The sequence below is a fragment of the Leptopilina boulardi genome, unplaced genomic scaffold, assembly GCF_019393585.1.
Source record: "Leptopilina boulardi isolate dan_hultmark-lab unplaced genomic scaffold, ZJU_Lbou_2.1 LbouV2_330, whole genome shotgun sequence".
NCBI lineage: Eukaryota > Metazoa > Arthropoda > Insecta > Hymenoptera > Figitidae > Leptopilina > Leptopilina boulardi.
In genome coordinates, this window is record NW_026137897.1 from 369,236 (window position 1) to 390,130 (window position 20,895).

The 20,895-nt window shown below is 23.7% G+C and overlaps 1 protein-coding gene across 1 annotated transcript in view; it reads left to right on the forward strand.

The window, feature by feature from the left end:
- The window catches only part of LOC127285250 (uncharacterized), a 47,270-nt gene that overhangs the window by 16,790 nt on the left and 9,585 nt on the right, over positions 1-20,895 (forward strand). Inside the window, exon 5 of the mRNA XM_051311153.1 lies at positions 16,997-17,102. Within this exon, the coding sequence (XP_051167110.1) occupies positions 16,997-17,102 (106 nt within the window). The remainder of the gene's footprint in view (positions 1-16,996; positions 17,103-20,895) is intronic.

Below are 20,895 nucleotides of genomic sequence, written 5' to 3' on the forward strand. Positions count from 1 at the left end.
GGAAAATATTTTTTGCAATGGGAAAATATTTTCGTTTGAAAATTAGGGAAATTTTGCAACGCTAGTCATGCAGTATTTTGTTGTGCATCGTTATTTATTTATTTTTTCCTATTTCTTTTTTTTTTTGCATTGTACCGTGTCGTGATTGATGTGGCATGTGTAGTGTTTTTTTTCAGGACAGATCGAATTTCGATTCAAAAAATATAATTTTTGTTATAACAATGATTAACGATAAAAAAGAAAACGAAGTTCGAACTGTCTTTAGCTTAAGTAGATAGTACTTAAAAAAAAAATCCCTTTAATTTAATACCCGATCCATCAGTTTTTTTTTTTTTTTTTTTTTGACGTGTGATACGTGCAATCCTGGAAATAATAATTTTTTTTTTGTGCATGTGATGTGTTTGTCTTTTTTGATTTTGTACGATTTTTATAGTGTGGATAATTATAATTTATAATACTCGACGAAGACGTTGTTAAAAAAAAAAAATGGTGTGTTTTGTTGAGAGATTTTGAAAGTAGAAAAAAAGAATGAAATTCCATAGACACTGACACGTTACACTTACAAACAGGTGATATACATCTTCGTTTTTTTCCCTGTTAACATGCAAAAGAGTACAAATGATATTATAACGATATAGTTTAATGATAAATGATAATTATTACGATCCACGCCCAGTATGTATCACAATTGTACATATGTACTGTAAAATACTGTGATAATATTTATATTACTTTTATATTACTTTTTCTTTAACAATAATACAATCGTACGATCGTTAATTTTTTTGCTGAGATTTCATTTTTTCTCTCTCTCTCTCTCTCTTTCTTTTGTTCTCAATTAGATTTTAATTTATTTTTTAATAGAAAAAAAAAACGACGAATTTTCGAGTGTCAGTGTATTTCTATTATTTTTTTTCTAGACGAAAAAGAAGGTTTTTAAAAATTTTTCTAGAAAAAATTTATTTTGTAATTAATTTCAATTTATTGTTAACACATTAGATATCGATCAGGATTCACTTAAGAGTGAAATCTTTTATTTATATTTATTGTCGAAGGATTTCTGTGACTCAACAAATCTCTTCTCTCTCGTCTAGGTGAATAAATTGACAAGTTGAGTGCAATAAGAACGTCGACTTTAATTTTCATTTACACGTTCTTGTTGCATTTGATGTTTCTTTTTTTATCCTCTTCTATTTCATTTTTTTTTCTATTTTTTCTCTTTTTTTTTTCTATCTCCAACATTCACCAAATCAAAATACAGTAGAGGCGATATATTTTTCCCGAGGGTTGAACTCGCGCAGTCATTTTTGCCCATAAAGAGAAAAAGAAGAAAAAAAGAATCGCATTCTTGACCTAATTGACAAATCATTTCGGTGACAGAAAATTTTCTTGGTAAATCGACCGCGAGTTTGACCCTGGAATTGAAAAAAAAAAAGAAATATATATAAATTGCATCACCATAAATGTAGTTTGAAAATATTTGTTAAGAGCTTGTTTTTTTTTACCAAAGCATGCGTAGTTTGTTTTTTTTTCTGTTTTTTTTTCACAAATCCTAATTTTCCTTGTGTTTGTCCTAGATGGTAAAAACAAATTGTCTTGTGATTTTTTTTTTTTTTGGGAAAAAAAGGTAGGTTTGCTTTGTACATGTGTTTAAAGAATGATTTATCTTTTTTGCGTAGGCGTAAGTCTCAGCTTTCACTGCCTGCGTGAAAAGAAGAAGCATGTAGAAAAATTAAATTTTTGTTTTAGAAATAAAAATTATTTTATAAAATAAAAATCAATTTATTTAAAATCGATAAATAAATTAAATTTGTGGGGAAATAAAATTTTTCTACTTGCTTCGACGCATGATTCTCTTTTTTTTATAATTTTATTTATATTATATATTGCACTGAGTTTAAATTAGCAGACATTGAACAAGAAAGGTCAGAAAAAAATGTCTGTGAAAATGCTTTGAAAGAGAATTATTGCAAAATGTTGTGGTCGCTGAGAAAATAAGAATTTACAATGATACTCCTCATATAATGATCGCACGTGTGCGCGGGCATAAAAAAAAAAAAAAAAAAAAAAAGCAGCGCTCATTTCTCTAAACGATGAGCAATGAGAGACTTTTACGAAATCAAATCTACTATTTACACAATGTCTTTTGTTGCTTATATATTTATATTTATTTAGTTTAATGCTTTTGTAGGGTTTTTCACATTCCATTTAAGGACCGAATATCTTCTCTCGAATGCAAAAAAAAAAAAAAAAATTCAGAAAAAAAGTGAGTGGAGAAATAGAAAAAAATTTATTTTCAACGATTGAGGAAACATCATTTTTTTTTTAAATAAATACAGAAGCTGAAATATTCGTCAAAAAAAAGAAAAACAACCGTTTCACGTCTAAATCTGACTGGAAGTGAGAGAAAAAAAAAACTCGTTTCGCTACATATTTCTCGTGTTGTGTGTTGTATATTGCAGTGAGAATTGTCAGTCTAGCAATTTTCATCACCAGGTTTTTAATGAAATAAGAGGCTAACAGGTTTTTGTTGGCTACATATATAAGATTTAGCAACGATTTTTCCGAGGAGAAAGACATATTTTGTTAGCAGGTAGATTTTTAATCTTTATAAAGACAATTTTTTATTATTTTTTTTTTTTCATATTTTTTTTCAAAATTTAATTCATTTGATATTAATTTAAGAAATAATTTCAATTTACAAATGTTTATCAATTATAAAATTGAAATATTTTTTTAGAAATGGATGATTAATTTTTTTACAGAAAAATTAAATTTAGTTTTTTTTTTTAGTATTTTAAATTCAAATAATTAATAATTTTTTGTCTTGATAGGTTTTGTATGGCTATAAAAGAATCCAAATCGTAAATTTTGAACTTGAAGAGTGAATCTGGATAAGAAAGTTTTAAAAATTACTTTGTACAGGTATTTTTTTTCTCCGTTATTTTTTTTAAACGTTAATTACATGAAATTGAAATCAAATTTAAAAAATAAAAATTAGATTACAAAATTAATGTCTAGATGTTGTATACAAAATTTATTAATTTTTCTTTTTTGTACATTCATAGGCATTTATTTTTAATCTATAGATTTTTCACAATTCAAATTTATTTCAATTTCTAACAAATTAAATTTTTTTTTTAGTTATTTTTGATTTACAATCGTTTTTTCAATTTAAAAATATTTGAATTTACATGTGCAAATTTAGGGAAAATTTAATAATTGCAATGTTATTTTTTTTATTGTTGGATTTTCGAAATATGTTGAACTTTTTTGATTTTAATACTGAAATGAAAATTTTGCAAATTTACAAATTTACAAAAATAAATTTTAAAAATTTGATTTAATCCATGACTATTTTTATCGTCTTAAGTAAAAATTAAATTTCAATTTTTTTTTCACACTTCTAATTGATAATAAAAATTATAATTTATAAATATTTCGAATTTTTTTTGATTTTATTCTCTTATAGTAAAATTTACAGAAAATAGAAGTGTAATTTTTGTATTTTTTTTTTCGTTTTTTTTATTGTTTGGTTTTTTGTTTTTTTTTACTTTCTTTTTTGATAAATTTTTTTTCTATCAGAGTAAAAATTAGAAAATACAAAAAAAAAATTATTTATATTTTATAATCGATCGTTATTTATAATAATTTTTATATATAAATTTTTGTTTAAAAATTAATTTGACTTAAAATTATTTTCTATGTATTTTATTTATTTGGAGAAAAAAAAATAATTTTAGGAAAATGGGAAAATTAAATTTTAAATACAAGTTTTCCATTTTTTGTTTTTTTTTTTCAAAAATTTTTGTCTGTTACGGATTTTATTTTGATACTTTTTTCAATAATTTTTCCTAATTTTTTTTTCTTTGCTTATTAATTTTTATATTAAAAAAAAAACAAATTTCTATTTTTCTTATATTACTGCTTTAGGAATTAATTTACAAAAAACGAAAAAGTTCTCTAATTTTCAATTTCAATGATTTTTTTGTGGAATTAAACTATTGAAGTTAAAATTTTTCTGTCACCTCAAGTTTTTCTAATTGATACTTTTTTTGTATTTTTTTTTTTCTTAGTTTCTTAATTTTTAATTTCAATTATTTTCTTCGCAAAATTAAATTTTGAAATTTAAATTTTTCACTAACCTGAAATTTTTCTAATTCCTAATTTTTTTTTTTTTTCTATTTAAATGAAGAAAATTCCAACAAAATGTAAATTTTAAAAATACAGAATAAACAAAAAAAATGGAAAAAAGAAATTAAATCTAAAAAAAAAGGAATAAAATCCACTTTATTATTCGAGAACTTGGTTATAATGAGAATTCGCAATTGCTCCTGAAAACCGGAAACGATTTGTTTACTTAAAAGCTTAAAAACAACCCCAAACGAAATCAGACTCTTCAATCTAAAATTTTAATATTCAAAACCACACACCAAGGTTTAATTATGTTAAGAAGCTTCTCTAAAGCTCTTTCTCTTTTTCCTTCTCTCCTAATTAAAACTGACGAGTATAAAATTTCAAATGCAAAATAATTGTTTCTCTCCATAAATTGTGTGTGTACGCGCGCGCTGACAAAAAAAAATTGAAATAAAATTCTTGTTTCAGGTCATAAATATTGCAATATTGTGGAATTTCTATTTTAACATTCGCAAAGCGTGTCGATTGTCGGGGAGTTAACACACATGCTTCGTTTTTTATCATCATTGTTATCAGAATCGATAAGAAGATGGAGGAGATAAAAAAAAAAGCGAAGGAAGAAAAAGAACAAGAAGAAGAAGAAGAAGGGATCCGAAAAATTGAAAATTCGTTTTCTGGGTGAACATCGAATACGCTTCCTGGTCAGTTGGTTTTGTCTCTTTTACCTCTTATAAACCCCCGCTTTGCCCCCCTATTACATTGCAAGGCAAGGCGCGATAAAAAGCGGCATTCCTGACTCTTAAGTTGGACTCTATATAAGTGTCTGCCATCGGGAACATTGCCTGTATATGGCGACAACCAGCCTTTGACAAAGGTGACCGTATATGGAATTGTGCTTCCACCTTCCATATAAACACACGCGTGCGTACACCTGGGTGCGTCGTCGTCGCCGTTGCATTACCTCGTTAAGTCGTAAATCGTGCTTCGAAGCAGAAACTGTCATTTTTTTTCTCCTCTCTCTCTCTCTGTCTTTTTTTTTTTTTTTTTTTTTTTTTTTTAAATACGTTTTAAAACGAGCGAAAATTTTAGAACGACAACAATGATGATGATGATGATGATCATCGCGAGGCTTTAAGATATTATAGAAAGAGAAAAGAAGAAGCTTTAATGATGTAGAGAGAGCCCAGAAGCTAACAGGCCGCTGCATCATTCTCAAAAAAGCTCCAAGACCGGATATCGTTGTGGCGGCGCGCGGCACATACACACCGAATGAGGAATAAAATGCCTCTTCGTGAAATTTACGATTCAGCCTCTCCTTACTCTCTCGCCAATTTTAATGACCAAGAATTTAAACAGGCCTGTAATTTATGTTGCCGATATCATAAATAACGATCGGTTATGCAAAAAAAGAGGAACTCAAAAATTATTCATTCTTTTAAGTTAAATTTTGATGAGGGGGAGAAAAGTCTCTCTCCTTTTTCTTTCTTGAGCGGGAAGTTTTGTGAAAAAGAAACTTGTTTTTTTTATAGCTTTGCACTTTCACGTTTACGTTTTTAAGAGGTCGGAACTTTTTATGTTTTTCTTTTCCCTTTTTTTTTTTTTTTTGTCATTCATTTTTCTTTTTCGTTTCGATTTATTTCTGTAAATTTTTTTTGGGGGGAAAATTTTTAAATTTAATTCTTTGGAAAAAAATTGGCAAAATTTTCATTTCGAATTTTTGTTCGAAATCTTATTTTTTTTTATCTAATTTCTGAATTTTCTGCAAAAGTGGTGAATTGTTTAATTGATATGTGATTAACGAATCAAAAATTGGAGTAATTTTTTTAATTCACGCCAAAAAATTTGAGAATATATTTTGCAAATTTTCATTTCGAATTTTTTTTTTGGTTAGTTAAAAATTAAAATTTTTATTTAATTAAAATCGTTCTGCAATGGGAAAAATCCTTTAATAATCTAAATGATACAAACAAAAAATAAAAATTAATTAGAAAATTAAATTGACAGTAATTTTTTAAATTCGCGACGAAATATTTAAAAATATATTTTCTAAATTTTCATTTTGGATTTTTGAATTTTTTCCTTTTTTTCTAAATTAAAAATCTGATTTTGATTTAATTAAAATTGTCGCGAAATAAAGGAAAATCCTCTAGTAATCGAAATAAAATCGCAATTAAAATTTAATTAGAAAATTAAATTAATTACAATAATTTTTTAATGTGCGCCGAAATAGTTAAAAATATATTTTCTAAATTTTCGATTTTTTTTTTTAGTTAAAAATCTGATTTTGATATAATCAAAAACGTCTTAAAAAAAGGAAAATTCAATAATCGAAATAAAATTACAATCAAAATTTAATTAGAAAATAAAATTAATTAGCAGTAATTTTTTAAATTCGCGTCGAAATATTTGAAAGAAACAAAATTTTAATTTTGAATTTTTTTCACTTCTTTTTAGTTAAAAATTTCAATTATTATTGAATTAAAAGCCTCTTGCAAAGGGGAAAATTTTCAAATTATCGAAATGAAATCACAAAAAAAAAAATGATTACAGTATTTTTTTTAAATTCGCGCCGAAATATTTAAAAATATATTTTCTAAATTTTTATTTCGAATTTTCTTTATTTTTTTTTTTAGTTAAAATTAATTACAGTAATTTTTAAATTCACACCGAAATATTTGAAAATTTACTAAATTTTCATTTGAAATTAAAATAAAAAATTAAATTAATTAGAGTAATTTTAAAATTTCCGTCAAAATATTTGTTTTGGAAAAATTAAAATTCTAGAATTTAAAAATTCGTTTAACTAGAAATTCTGCTAATAGACAATTTTTGTTAAATGAAAACGCGTTTAAATAAAAATTTCTTTTAATGAAAAATCAGAAAAATAGAAAATGAAAAATATTTACAAAATTTGAATAAGAAGGAATTTTTGTGAAATAGAAATTCTCTTGAATTAAATATTTTACTAAATTTAAATTCGATTTAATAACATTCAGTTAAATATTAAATTTTGTTAATTGATTATTCGAATAATTATAAACTCGATTTCAAACAGAAAAAACGTATTAAATGTACGTTTTCTTTTTTATGAATTTTTTGTTAGAAATAAATTTTGTTTAATTGAAATTCTATTAAATTGAAATTCTTTTAAAACAAAATTTCTCTATTGAAAATTCGGCTAAATAAAAGTTCTGTTAAATAGAAATTCTGCTAAATAAAAAATTTGTCTTCATTGAAAATTCGGCTAAATAAAAATTTGTCTTTATTGAAAATTCGGCTAAATAAAAATTCTATTAAATAGAAATTCTGCTAAATAAAAATTTATCTTTATTGAAAATTCGGCTAAATGAAAATTTATATTAAATTGAAATATTCCGTTAAATTTGCTAATTGAGCGATTAAATAATTCCAAAATTAATTAAAAAAAAAAGAATTATATTTACTTTTTAGAGTTTATTAATGTTATGTAAAAAAAAGTAAATTCCATTCAGTTAACTTCGTTATACAAAATTCAATTTTCAAAAGTAAATCGCTTTCAAAAATTCATAAATATAAAAAAAAAGAATTAAATCAAATTGAATAGGAAAATTATTTAAACACATATTGTATAAGAAAATAGAAATTGTCATTTTGCGGTCAAAACAGTGATTACAAATCTAATTTTCAATCAAAAAAGGAAAACAAATTACAATCTGCAAATACAGTGTCAAGGCAAAAATGAATCATTGAAAAAAAATATTTCAAGATACACATTTTTTTAAAATTTTACTTTTTTTTTTTTATTTACTGTAAATTTACTTCTTCAATTTACATCGTAATTTAATAATTTTTTTTTCGATTTTTAAATAATTTTTCATATTCGAAAAGAGAATATTGCGAGGCAATAAATTTTAAGGGGATAAATTAAAAAATTTAAATTAAATAAAATAAATTAAAAAAGGATAAAGTAAAAACAATTATATATTAGCAATATCGAGAAAAAAAAAATAACAAAAATTCTGAGTTCTGATTGCGTGAGAATCGTTATTTATCATATCGAATGGTTTCCTTCTGTGGAAATTTATACCAATAAAGTATCCCTTGAGGACAGGAGAGTCGATGAGATGTTTGTGCTTCGATTCACTATAATATAAAAAGTGCCATTATTTCATCGAAGCTTTGTGAGCGCGCACATCGTCGATATTCTTTCGATGATTCGTCTCTCTTTCTCTCTCTCTCTCTCTCTCTATATATATATACAATATATATCGATGATGGTAGTTGAGGAACTTCCGATGGAATTCTGGTACCATTACGGTCAACGACTCCATTTGCGAGACAGCCACTGTGTTTTTGCAATACACCACCACCACCCGTTCGGTAGATATATAAGAATCCACTTTTTGGAATCGAACTTGGTTCGAGTTCTGCTTCTCGAATTTTTTACTTCCTCAGGCAATAAAATAATTGCCCTCTATCATGTGAGCAAGATGGAAAGCCGCGACCGACGTACGTTTCATTTAAAAAAGGAATTTCATCTCTCTCTCTTTTTTTTTCTTTTCCCTTCGACAATTTCTTCAGAGAAATATTTCTTTTTCATTTTCAATAGATATGTGCCTCCCGTTAATTTGACAGGGAAAAGCAATTTGTTCCTGGTTATAAACTCTCGTCGACTCATTAAATGGAATTTATTGATTATTATTGTTTATGACACTTGGGAAATCCGTTAAATCGATTTTAATTGGAGATCAATAATAATTTTGCAATTTTCGAATATTTAATTGAATTTTTTCTTTGTGAATTCTCTTTTTTTTTTTGGGAAATTTTCTTTAGTTTTTAATTTCTTCAAAATTCTATTCTCTGATTCGTTTAATTTCTTGAATTGTAGTCTATTGAAAAGAGAGGTTTATAGCTTTTAATTTCTTCAAAATTTTATTCTCTGATTCGTTTAATTTCGTGAATTGTAATTTTTTTTGAAAATTTTGTTTTTAGCTTTTTATTTTTTCAAAATTCTATTCTCTGATTCGTTTAATTTCTTGAATTGTAGTCTATTGAAAATTTTGTTTATAGCTTTTAATTTCTTCAAAATTCTATTCTCTGATTCGTTTAATTTCGTGAATTGTAGTTTTTTTTTGAAAATTTTGTTTTTAGCTTTTTATTTCTTCAAAATTCTGTTCTCTAATTCGTATAAGTGTATTGTAGTTTCTTGAAAATTTTGTTATTCGTTTTTCAAAATTAATTGATAATTTTTGGATTTTTTTCGTCTGAATTTTCGACAATTTACATCTTCTAAACTTGAATTTATCTAAATTTTCGTTTTCTTTCAATTAAATTAAATTAAATTTCAATTCACTAAATTTTATTGAATTTCGATTTCGACGACTAATTCAAATATCAATTATTCTTATTTTTAATTTATCTAAATTTCAATTCTAGTTACATAAAGGTAAAATTTCATTTCAATATAGAATTCGGATAAATTAAAGTAAAAAAAAAACCACAATTCAAATCTTCTGAACTTGAATTTATTAATTTTTTTTTTCTTTCTTTCAATTAAATTAAATTAAATTTCAATTCAATTCAATTAAATATAATTTTATTGAATTTCACTTTGTACAATTAATTCAAATATCAATTACTCTTACATATTTTTAATTTATTTGAATTCCAATTCTAGTCATATAAATTTGATGAAATTTGATTTCGATATAGAATTCAGATAAATTAAAGTAAAAAAAAAAAATTAGTCCAGAAATTAATTTTCCAAGTTCCTAATTTTTAATATTTTAAATTATTTCTGTATTTTAATTATTTTGAATAGATTCTAAATTTTCTTATTATTTGGAAATTTCATTTTATTAAATTTCGAGTTTTTTTCGGCAAAGTTTATACTTTCTCTAAATTTTTTTAAAATTATCTTAAAATTCACAAATTTCCTAATCCTAAATTTTTATTAAAATTAAAAAATAAATTTTTTTATTTAATTTAGAAGATTGAAATTTCAAAATATTGAAAATTGCAAACAGTGAAAATTACGAAAATTGAAAATTTAGAAAGTTTGACATTTAGAAAACTCAAAATTCAGGTAATAATAAAAATAATAAATTAATAATTATTTATTTTGTAATATTTAAATTTACATATTTTAATTGTAAAAAAAATTCAATTTTGGAAAATATTTAAATTTAGACTGTAGAAGAATCAAAATAGAGAAAAATTGGAAAAATCAAATTCTTTGCATTTAGGAAAATTGAAAATTACAAAGTTCAAAATTGTATTAAATCGAAAGTTTTCAGAGAATTAAAATTTATAAAAACTAAATTTTCGAAAACATTGTAATTCATAAAAATAGAAAGATTAAAAAAACGATTGTTGATGGAAATTCAAAATTTAGAAAATTAAAAAATTGTCATAAAATACAATTTCAAAAATCAAAATTTAGGAGAAAAAAAAGTAATTCATCCGAATTGAAATTCAAATTTTACAAGAAGCACAATTTAGAAAAATCATAATTATTGAAATTCAGAAATTTGGAAAAAATTTTTTTTTAAAAAAACCGAATCTTGGAAAGTTACTTTTAAAAAATACAAATCAAAATTTAGAAAAATTTGAAAATGAAATTAAAAGTTTAGATTTTAAAATAAAATTGTATGGAAAAATTTCAATATTTGGAAATTCTTAGGGAAAATTTGAATTTATTTCGTAAAATTTCGATCATATGAAAAAATTCCAAAAAAAAGGTGAAAGAGGCAGTTGTTTTTTTTTTTTTTTTTTTTTTTTTGAACCTTTAATTAATGTTCGGAGTTGAATAAAATTTTCTGTACCAACGCACAGTTTTAGGACTTCGTTTTTCTTTGGAGCAAAGATATAAAACATTGGGGCGGTATTCATTGAACTTAAGAATAGTGACTCTGATTCTTTTTTTTTTTTTTTTTTTTTTTTTTCTTTTTTTTTTTTCTTTTGTTTTCTTTATTGTCTCCTTTTCTCGAACGAGACTCAGCAAGGGAGCCGGCGAGCACAGAAAATACTATACAGGGTGTTTGTTTTTACTTCCCTTTTCTTCTAAATTCAATGCGCGCGGCACAAAATTGCAGGCACAATTTATTTTTTTGTCCTTTGTATTTTATATGAAAAAAAAAAACCATTTGAATCGAAGAAAATTCAAAACCAACTTCTTTTTTTTATTACCATAAAGAGTTCGATCTTTATATTCACAAATTTTACAACTTTTCTCATGAAAAATTTTTATTTACAAATTTGGAAATTTTTTGTCTTTAAAAAAAATTGGAGAATTTTTTTTTTTTGGGGAAAAATAAAAAAAGTTAATAGAGAATTATTTATTTAAATAAATCGAAACGAAAGTTGTTCGATCTTTACATTTTACAATTTTTCTCCTGAAATTTTTTTTTTGGGAAAAATAAAAATATAGAGATTTATTTGAATTGAAACGAAAGGGAAATTAAAAAAAAAATGAAAGCAATTTTCAAGGAATCCAATCACTGTGATAAAAATCAAAATGTAATTTAGCATTTGGGGACGAAACATTGGAGTAATTTTTCAATATTCTTAAATCAAGTTTTCTCCACGTGTATATATATAGGTGTATATATATATATATATATATATATATATAAATGTTTATGAATGCCTTCTTTGAAGCAAGTGGAATTAAAAGAGACTTCTTCCTCCGTAACGAGTTTTCTTTTTTAAGTCGACTACCCACGTTGGGTGAAAAATATATGACCAATTTGGATGTCTCATGCTGAGAATAAACACCCTGTATATGTACTAGTGTCGAGGAACTTGAACATGTACACATATACATTAAAAAGAGAGGCGGAAGGTATATCTGAAGCGAACCCTGTTTCTCCCACTGGTTTATATATCGAGAAAGTAGCTTTAAAAACCAATAAGACTACGATTTCCGGTACCCGTACCGCGCAGCCAAATATTTCGGTCGATTGCTTTGATGAATTTTAATTTCGATTAATTGCAAAATTGACAAAATATTCATAATGTCGAAATGAATTTTTTATTATTTGACAGTTAAAAATAATTGAGGGCAATTGTCGAAGAAAAATTTTACTTCAATTTTTTTTGAACGAATTTATTAATGACTGATAGTGAAATTTTAATTTACTCCATTTGATACTTCATTTTATTTTTTAATTTTATTTGAATTTCGAATTTTTTTTTGGGCTTTACAATTGTTGGAATTTTAGCAAATTTCGATTTCTTGGTAGTGTAAGAATTATTTATATTTAAACCTTTTTTTGCAAATTTTGTTTGGACCTTCAATTTTATTAAAATTCACATTAGTTTCTAGAATTTAGCAAATTTGTAATTTTTTTCTACTTGAATTAATGTAAATTATGGTTTTCCTAAATAGTAATTTTCCAATTTTCTATTTTTTGAAATTTCGAAATTTTGCGAATTTTAACCGTTTGGAAATTATGGGATTATCAATTTCTCCTTTTTTATTTTGCAAAATTCTCTTTTCTAAATTTTTATTTCTCTGATTTTTTATTTTCTTGCAATTTCAAAAATTTCTATTTTTCAAAAATTTTGGAAATTTCGAATTTTTGTTAATTTTAACCGTTTGGAAATTATGGGATTATCAATTTCTCCTTTTTTATTTTGCAAAATTCTCTTTTCTAAATTTTTATTTCCTTGCAATTTCCAAAATTTCTATTTTTCAAAATTTTTGAAATTTCCAATTTTTGCTAATTTTGTTAATTTTAATTGTTTGGAAATTATGAAATTTTCAATTTCTCCTTTTTTTTATAAAATTTTCTATTATAAAATATTTATATTTCATTTTATATTCTTTTTATATTCAATTTTTTGAAACTTGATTTCATTTTGAGTTGCAATTTTTCTCATGTTTTTTAATTTCTCTGAATTTCGAATTTTTTTTTAAATGCTGTACTTATTGAATTTTTTTATTTTAAAAATTTTCAAATTTAGAAAAATTGAAATTCAAAAAATTTTGATAATGGCAAGGAACTAAAATTTCAAAAATAGAAAATTTTAGAAAATTGAAGATTTAAAAACTAAAATTCAGAAATAAAAGAGTCGGATTTTTTTTTTTAATTTAAAAATGTTGTAATATTAAATCTGGAAAAATGGAAATTTTGATAAATTCAAGTCTAAACCGTAAAAGAATTAAAATTTAGAAAAAAAAATTGCGATTCGTGGACAAATAAAAGTTCAAGTATTCGAAATTTTGAAAATTTTAAATTTTTTGCTAAATTTTCTAAATACTCAACTTTTTGTATTTTTTTTTATTTCAAAAAGTTTAGAATTTCAAAATATTGAAATTCAATCAAATTTTTGATATTAGAAAAACAATTAAAATTTCAAAAATAGAAAATTTACAAAGTTTGAGATTTCGTTTTGTGGCTCTTGGAAAATTTTATTTTCCATTTCAGTTCGTTTGAAATAGTTTTTGATTTTGAAAATATTCAATTCCTTTTCTATCAAGGTTTTAAATTAAAAAATTTAAATCCATTTTTCCAAATATTTGGACCTTCATTTTTTTTACATTATTTCTAGAACTTCTCTTTTGATTTTTCTCAATTTTAAATTGAGAAATTTTTCAAAAACTTGCAAAAAATAAAAAATGTTATTCCTAATATTTTTATTCTTTTTTCCAGAATTTCGTATTTTCTTCTACTTTCATTAAAAGAAAATAGGGAAATTTTATTGAAAATTACTGGAAAAATATTAAATTTCCAAAAAAAAAAAAAAAAATAGAAATCAGTAAAAAAGAAAATAAAAATTTTCATAACGAAAATTATTTTTTCCTAAATTAATGAGGGATGAAAAAAAATGAGGAATTTTCAGGACAAGTTTGATGAAACGCCTTCCTGTTTAATATATATATATATATATATTGGCTTAGCATTCGTTATGACATGGTCGTCTCTTGGTTCTCTGTAATGTTACTTGGTTGGTACTTTTTTCAGTTGGTTTACTCTGTCAATCAAAAAAAGAGAAAGAAAAAAAATAAAAATACTCGCGATAGTGGATGAGTGACTCTCGATAGGGATCATAAACGCGCGCGCATAGGGACGCGTTCGACGAGATCCACAAGAGATCGCAAGCCGAACCACGTGTGAATTCGTGAGAATCTTTTGTGGTCGTCGAGCTCAGGTCGAGCGGATGACCTTATAAGGAGCGAGCAAACATGCATCTCCTCCACTATGTTACACTGTGTACAGGTATCATATATATACAATATATCTTTACGTACGCGCAACTTGGTCTCATTTGAACGATCGCTTCGTCGAATTAAGTTAATTTGTCCATCCACAACTTCTCATTATCCATTATACATATTACATCGCTCTTTTATATCTCCTGAAAACATCACTCGTAAACTCGATAATGATGTGCAAAATAATTATGACAAGAAAATTTAATTATCGTATTATTCTCTACGTTCATAACGACGACCCCCTTCTTCCATTCAGTTGAAAATAAAAAAAACAAGATCTTTGTAAATAGCGTTTTATGGAATTAATACAGCAACAAAAAAATATGATACAATATAACTGATAAACGGAGAGATTAAGAGGAATTTTAATTTATAAAGAGGAAGAGATGTTTGTTTAATTCCAACTTGTTTTTGTTCTTCGTTTTTTTTTTTTTTGGTTAATGTAAGTTTCATTTATGGACTGTCTTGAAATATTTGTTGCAATAATTTTTTTTTTTTTTTGTTAATTCATTTTTCCAATATCTTCAAGAAATTTTTTATTTCACTTTAAAAAAAGCGTTCTCCGATTTTTCCAATTCTAAATTTTTGAATTTTTCCCAATAATTCGATTTTTAACTTTGGCAAATTTGAATTATTTGAATAATTCAAATCTTGTCATTTTAAAATGAGTGATTAAGTTTATCAGTTTCTTTGAATTTCGAATTTTTTGAAATATTGAATTTTCTATTAAAAAAAATTTTGGAATTTAGCAAAAATTCGAAAAAAAATTTTTTTGATAATGGCAAACAAGTAAAATTTCAAAAATATAAAATTTTAGAAAGTTTTAAATTTAAAAAAACTAAAATTCAGATAAATTGAAGTAAGATTTGACGATTTGATTTTCAATTTTCAATTTTTCTTTTCTCCGATTTTTTTCAATTCTAAATGTTTGAATTTTTCACAATAATTCGATTTTCAACTTTGTCAAATTTGAATAATTCAAATTTTGTCATTTTAAAATTAGTGATTAAGTTTTTAAATTTCTTTGAATTTTTTGAAATATTGAATTTTCTATTTAAAAAAATTTTGGAATTTAGCAAAAATTCAAAGAAAAAAATTTTTTTGATAATGTCAAACAAGTAAAATTTCAAAAATTGAAAATTTTAGAAAGTTTGAAATTTAAAAAAAACTAAAATTTAGATAAATTGAAGTAAGATTTGACAATTTGATTTTTAAAATTCAATTTTTCAATTATTTTATTTGGAAAAAATGAAATTATGATAAATTCAAATCTAAGCCGTAGAATAATTAAAATTTCGAAAAAAATCGAGATTCTTAGATAATTAAAATTTGAAAAATTCGAAATTTTGATAAATTCAAGTCTAAGTCGTAGAGAAATCTAAAATTTAGAAAAAAAATTCGTGATTCGTAGATAATATGAAATTTAAAAAATTCAAAATTTCGATAATTTTCTTTAAATATTAAACTTTCTGAATTTTTTATTCCAAAAATTTTGGAACTTAAAAATTCAAAAAAATTTTGATAATAGCAAAGTAACTAAAATTTTAGAAATAGAAAATTTAGAAAGTTGGAGATTTAAAAAACTAAAATTCAGGGGAAAAAAATTGATATTTTTTCAAATTTTGAAATATTAAATCTGAAAAAATGGAAATTTGATAAATTCAAGTCTAAACCATCGAAGAATTAAAATTTCCAAAAATTGAGATTCGATAATTAAAATTTTTATCTAAATTTAAAAAAAATCAAAATCTAGATAAAAAAATAGGAATATGAAAAAAATTTGAAATCAGTAAAATTGATATAAATCTACTAATTTATTTATTTTTATTTCTAAGTGTTGCATGATCATTTATTTTGTTTTTCACGGCAATAAAATTGTTTTGTGCTTGTTTTGCAAACTTTTTATTTATTTATTTTTTTTTGAAGCATGATTGTTGATTTTTAAGTGTCTCCACCTACCTTGTTGCATGCTCATTGCTTCTGGGTGTTTCAAATCATGAGCAAATATATATTGTGTATTTATATTGTCGACGAGATAGTTTTCAAACGAAAAGATGATTTATCATGTTCATATTCAATTACACCTTTATTTGTCACTTACATATTCTCCTCAACACTCTTTTCTCTCTCTGTCTTTCTGTCTCCATTTAAGGTGTAGGGGTATTAAAAGTGATTTACAGTTAGGTGCTTATCCTGTAGCCTGTATACAAGTTCCAAACAAAACGGTTACAAATGCTTTTACGAGCTGATCAACATTTTTACAACTGCATCTCGCGCAATTTAAATTTACAAAAGTAATATACAAGTGTTTTCAAATTGAAAACACGATTTCGATGATTTTTCTCTTTTTAATTCAAATAAAATAAATTTGCAAAAAAAATTGTTTTTTGAATTTTAAAATTAATTTTCGCCTATGAGAATCGTGTTGTAATTTTTATATATTTTTTTTGCGCTATATAATAAGTCATTCTTTTTATTTAATATATATATATATATAGTGTCGTAAATTTCATGATAGTTAATATAAAAGACAGTCTTGTGAAACGTAATGGAGATAATTATAAAAAGAAGGCAGTACATTTTTCAAAGCATTTAGTCATTTTCTTTTCCCAGACCATCTAAAGAAGGCTTTATTTATTTTTTTTTATTTATTTGTTCTAGGAGGACACAGCTTCCCCGAGGTCGGACATCTGTGGCAACGATAGCGAAGGGGATAACGATAGTGACGTGGAATCGCCTGTGTCGAAAGACTCGAAGAACCACACAGGCAAGTTTTCTCATTTATTTTATAATTTCTTAAGATTATTGCAAAACCTTAAATTGTATCTATACAAGTATATTATATTTACAAGTATCATTCTTGATTCTTTTATTTTCATTTTTCACTTTCATTTTTAGAAAGGCATTCTTCGTTTTGTTTACTTTTTTTTCAATTTCGTTTCATCCCTTGTTCATTAATTAATATATTGAGAATATATATTTTTTCTTTATTCGTATTTCTTAATTTTAAAATTCACGTTCATTAATTTTTTCGGAAATTAATGAAAAACAAAAAAATAGCGACAAAAAATTTATTGAAAATCAAAGAATCAGAAATGTAAAATATTTATTTGAAAAGACTAATTTTTTTGTTTTGTTCACAGGAGGAATGGAAATATTTAAAAATTCATTAGTTACAATTTATAATTTTATCGAATGTTGTGGAAAAATTTCTATCGATCCGAATTTTTTTTAGAAGATGAATCAATATTAAACCGAATTTTTTCGCAGTAGAATTTTTCTTACAACAAAGCAGCCAAATATTTCGGTCGATTGCTTTGATGAATTTTAATTTCGATTAATTGCAAAATTGACAAAATATTCATAATGTCGAAATGAATTTTTTATTATTTGACAGTTAAAATAATAGAGGGCGATTGTCGAAGAAAAATTTTACTTCAATTTTTTTTTTTTTTTTTGAACGAATTTATTAATGACTGATAGTGAAATTTTAATTTACTCCATTTGATACTGCATTTTATTTTTTAATTTTATTTGAATTTCGATTTTTTTTGGGGGGGGGGGGGGTTTACAATTGTTGGAATTTTAGGAAATTTCGATTTCTTGGTAGTGTAAGAATTATTTATTTATTTAAATCCTTTTTTGCAAATTTTGTTTGGACCTTCAATTTTATTAAAATTCACATTAGTTTCTAGAATTTAGAAAATTTGTAATTTTTTTGTACTTGAATTAATGTAAATTATGGTTTTTCTAAATAGTAATTTTCCAAGTGTCTATTTTTTGAAATTTCGAAATTTTGCGAATTTTAACCGTTTGTAATTATGGGATTATCAATTTCTCCTTTTTTATTTTGCAAAATTCTCTTTTCTAAATTTTTATTTCTCTGATTTTTTATTTTCTTGCAATTTCCAAAATTTTGGAAATTTCGAATTTTTGCTAATTTTGTTAATTTTAATTGTTTGGAAATTATCGAATTTTCAATTTCCCCTTTTTTTTATAAAATTTTCTATTATAAAATATTTATATTTCATTTTATATTCTTTTTATATTCAATTTTTTGAAACTTGATTTCATTTGAGTTGCAAATTTTTCTCATGTTTTTTAATTTCTCTGAATTTCGAATTTTTTTTAAATGATGTACTTATTGAATTTTTTATTTTAAAAATTTTCAAATTTAGAAAAATTGAATTTTCTTACAACAAAGTTTTAAGTTAATGGAATTTCTAATGAATCAAATTTTTATGTGCCAGAATTTTTTATTTGCCAAAATTTTTATTTAACAGAATTTTTATTTGCTAAAATTTTTATTTTACCGAATTTTTAATTGAAGTAATTTTTATTTAGCAAAATTCTCAGTTAATATTTTTTTTTGACTGAAACTTTAGTTAATTGAAGAATTTTATTTTTATTAAAATTCCAATTAAATAGAAATTGAAATAATAATTCTGTTCAATATAAATTCTACTTAATAAAAATTCAATTAAAAATTAATTCGAAATTCTGTTAAATATTTGAAAATTCGAAAAAAAAAATTTTGATTAAAGAAAAATTTTGGTTTTAATTTTTACATATAATATCTGAATAATTTTTTTTTATATAAAGTCCTATGCAATTATTCTTATTAACGAATTATTGAAATTGAAAATTCAATTCTCAGTTCAATTTTGAAATATTATCTAAATAAATTTTTTTTTTTTTTATAAATTCCTATGCAATTCTTATTAACGAATTATTGAATTTGAAAATTCTGTTTTCAATTCAATTTTTAAATATTATATAAATAAAATTTCTTGATAAATTCCAATACAATTATTGAAATTGAAAATTCAGTCTTCTTTTCAATTTTGAAATATTAGGTATCTCAATAAAAATTCTTGTAAATTTTATTAAAAAATTATTAGATTTAAAATTTATTAAATTTTTTTTTTAAATATCTGATAAAAATAGTTAATAGATTCCGAGAAAAAAAAAGAATTTTTTTTAAACAGAAAACTCCCACATGTTTCTCGTTGATCAACGATCGTTTTTTTTTTTTTAAGAGCGATACTTTTAGCTCAAAATGGAAGTTGAGGGGGGTGATTTGAGTGTCTAATAAAAAATTATTTAATGTGTGGGGTAGGAATATAAATTTGAGAGTTGAATACAGTTCTATTTTTGGTAGATGCGTTTTGTGATTTAAAAAAAGTAAATCTCTCTTTCTCTTTCTCGCGCCTTGTGTTTATAGAGACCGAGTTTATACGAGGGGCCGTTAAAGTCGGCGTGGAAAATCATTAGAGTGTCAGGAGTACTTAGAATGCGAAAAGCGTGCGAGCGATGACGGGGTTGCCCGTGTAGGGGAGTTGGTAAGGAGTCGTACGGTTCGCGATGACCAAACTAAGACGACAACTCGTTGCCTAACTGGGAAGTAGGATCCGGTCGAAAGCCGTGCTCGATGCAGGTGTACACATAAATATCGATGCTAATGTTAACCGAGCGGATCTCATCCGATCCAAGACCTCGAGTATGAAAATTTGTACTTGGAAAAATGTCTAGTCCACCGTTTCCTGTTACAACGTGTATTTCATTTCATTTTATATATTTTGCTCCAATTTTTATAATCATAACAAGTGGGAAAATTTTTATTTACTCGAAAAAAAAATGAAAGAAAGGAAAACAATTATTTTCCATCATTGAAAAATAGTTTTACAAATTTTTTTTATTTTAATAATTGCATTGGAATTTATCAAAAAAAAATTTATTTCGATATTTCTAAATTTAATTGAGGACAGAAAATTTTCAATTTCAATAATTTATTGATAAGAATAATTGCATTGGAATTTTTCAAAAAAAAATTTATTTCGATATTTCTGAATTTAATTGAGGACAGAAAATTTTCAATTTCAATAATTCCTTAATAAGAATAATTGCATAGAAATTTATAAAGAAATTTAGATAATATTTCAAAATTGAATTCAAATGGTTATAAAAAAAATTTTAGTCACTATTAAAAAAAAATTAGATACTTCATGAAAAATGGAGAAAACTTTATCTAAATATTGTTTAATTGAATTTTAAAAGAACTAAAGTCCCGATTTTTACAATTAATCAAATTTCTGATTTTAAATTGAAAATTTTTAAATTTCAAATTGCTGAAAACTTTTTTGAAAAGAATTTTACAGAATTTCTAATAAATCAATTAATTTTTAATTTTATCTCAAATTTTATTTTATAAAATAAGTTGACAAATTCTTTGCCATTTATTAAAATAAAAAAGGTAAAATTGAAAAAAGGCATGAATTTTCATTATTTCGGAATTTATATCATTGAATTTAATTTATATTTTATTTTAACAATAGGAAAAATATTTCAAATATTTTTAAATATTTTAATAGAGAATTTTTATTTAACCAATTTTGTATTTAGACAAATTCATATTTAAATGAATTTTAATAAAAGAAAATTTTTATTTAATCACATTATTTATTATTTAGTAAGAATTTATAATATTGAAAATTCAATATTGATTCCATCTTTTAGAAAATTCGGCTTAATAAAAATTTGCCGAAAAAATTCGCTAAAAA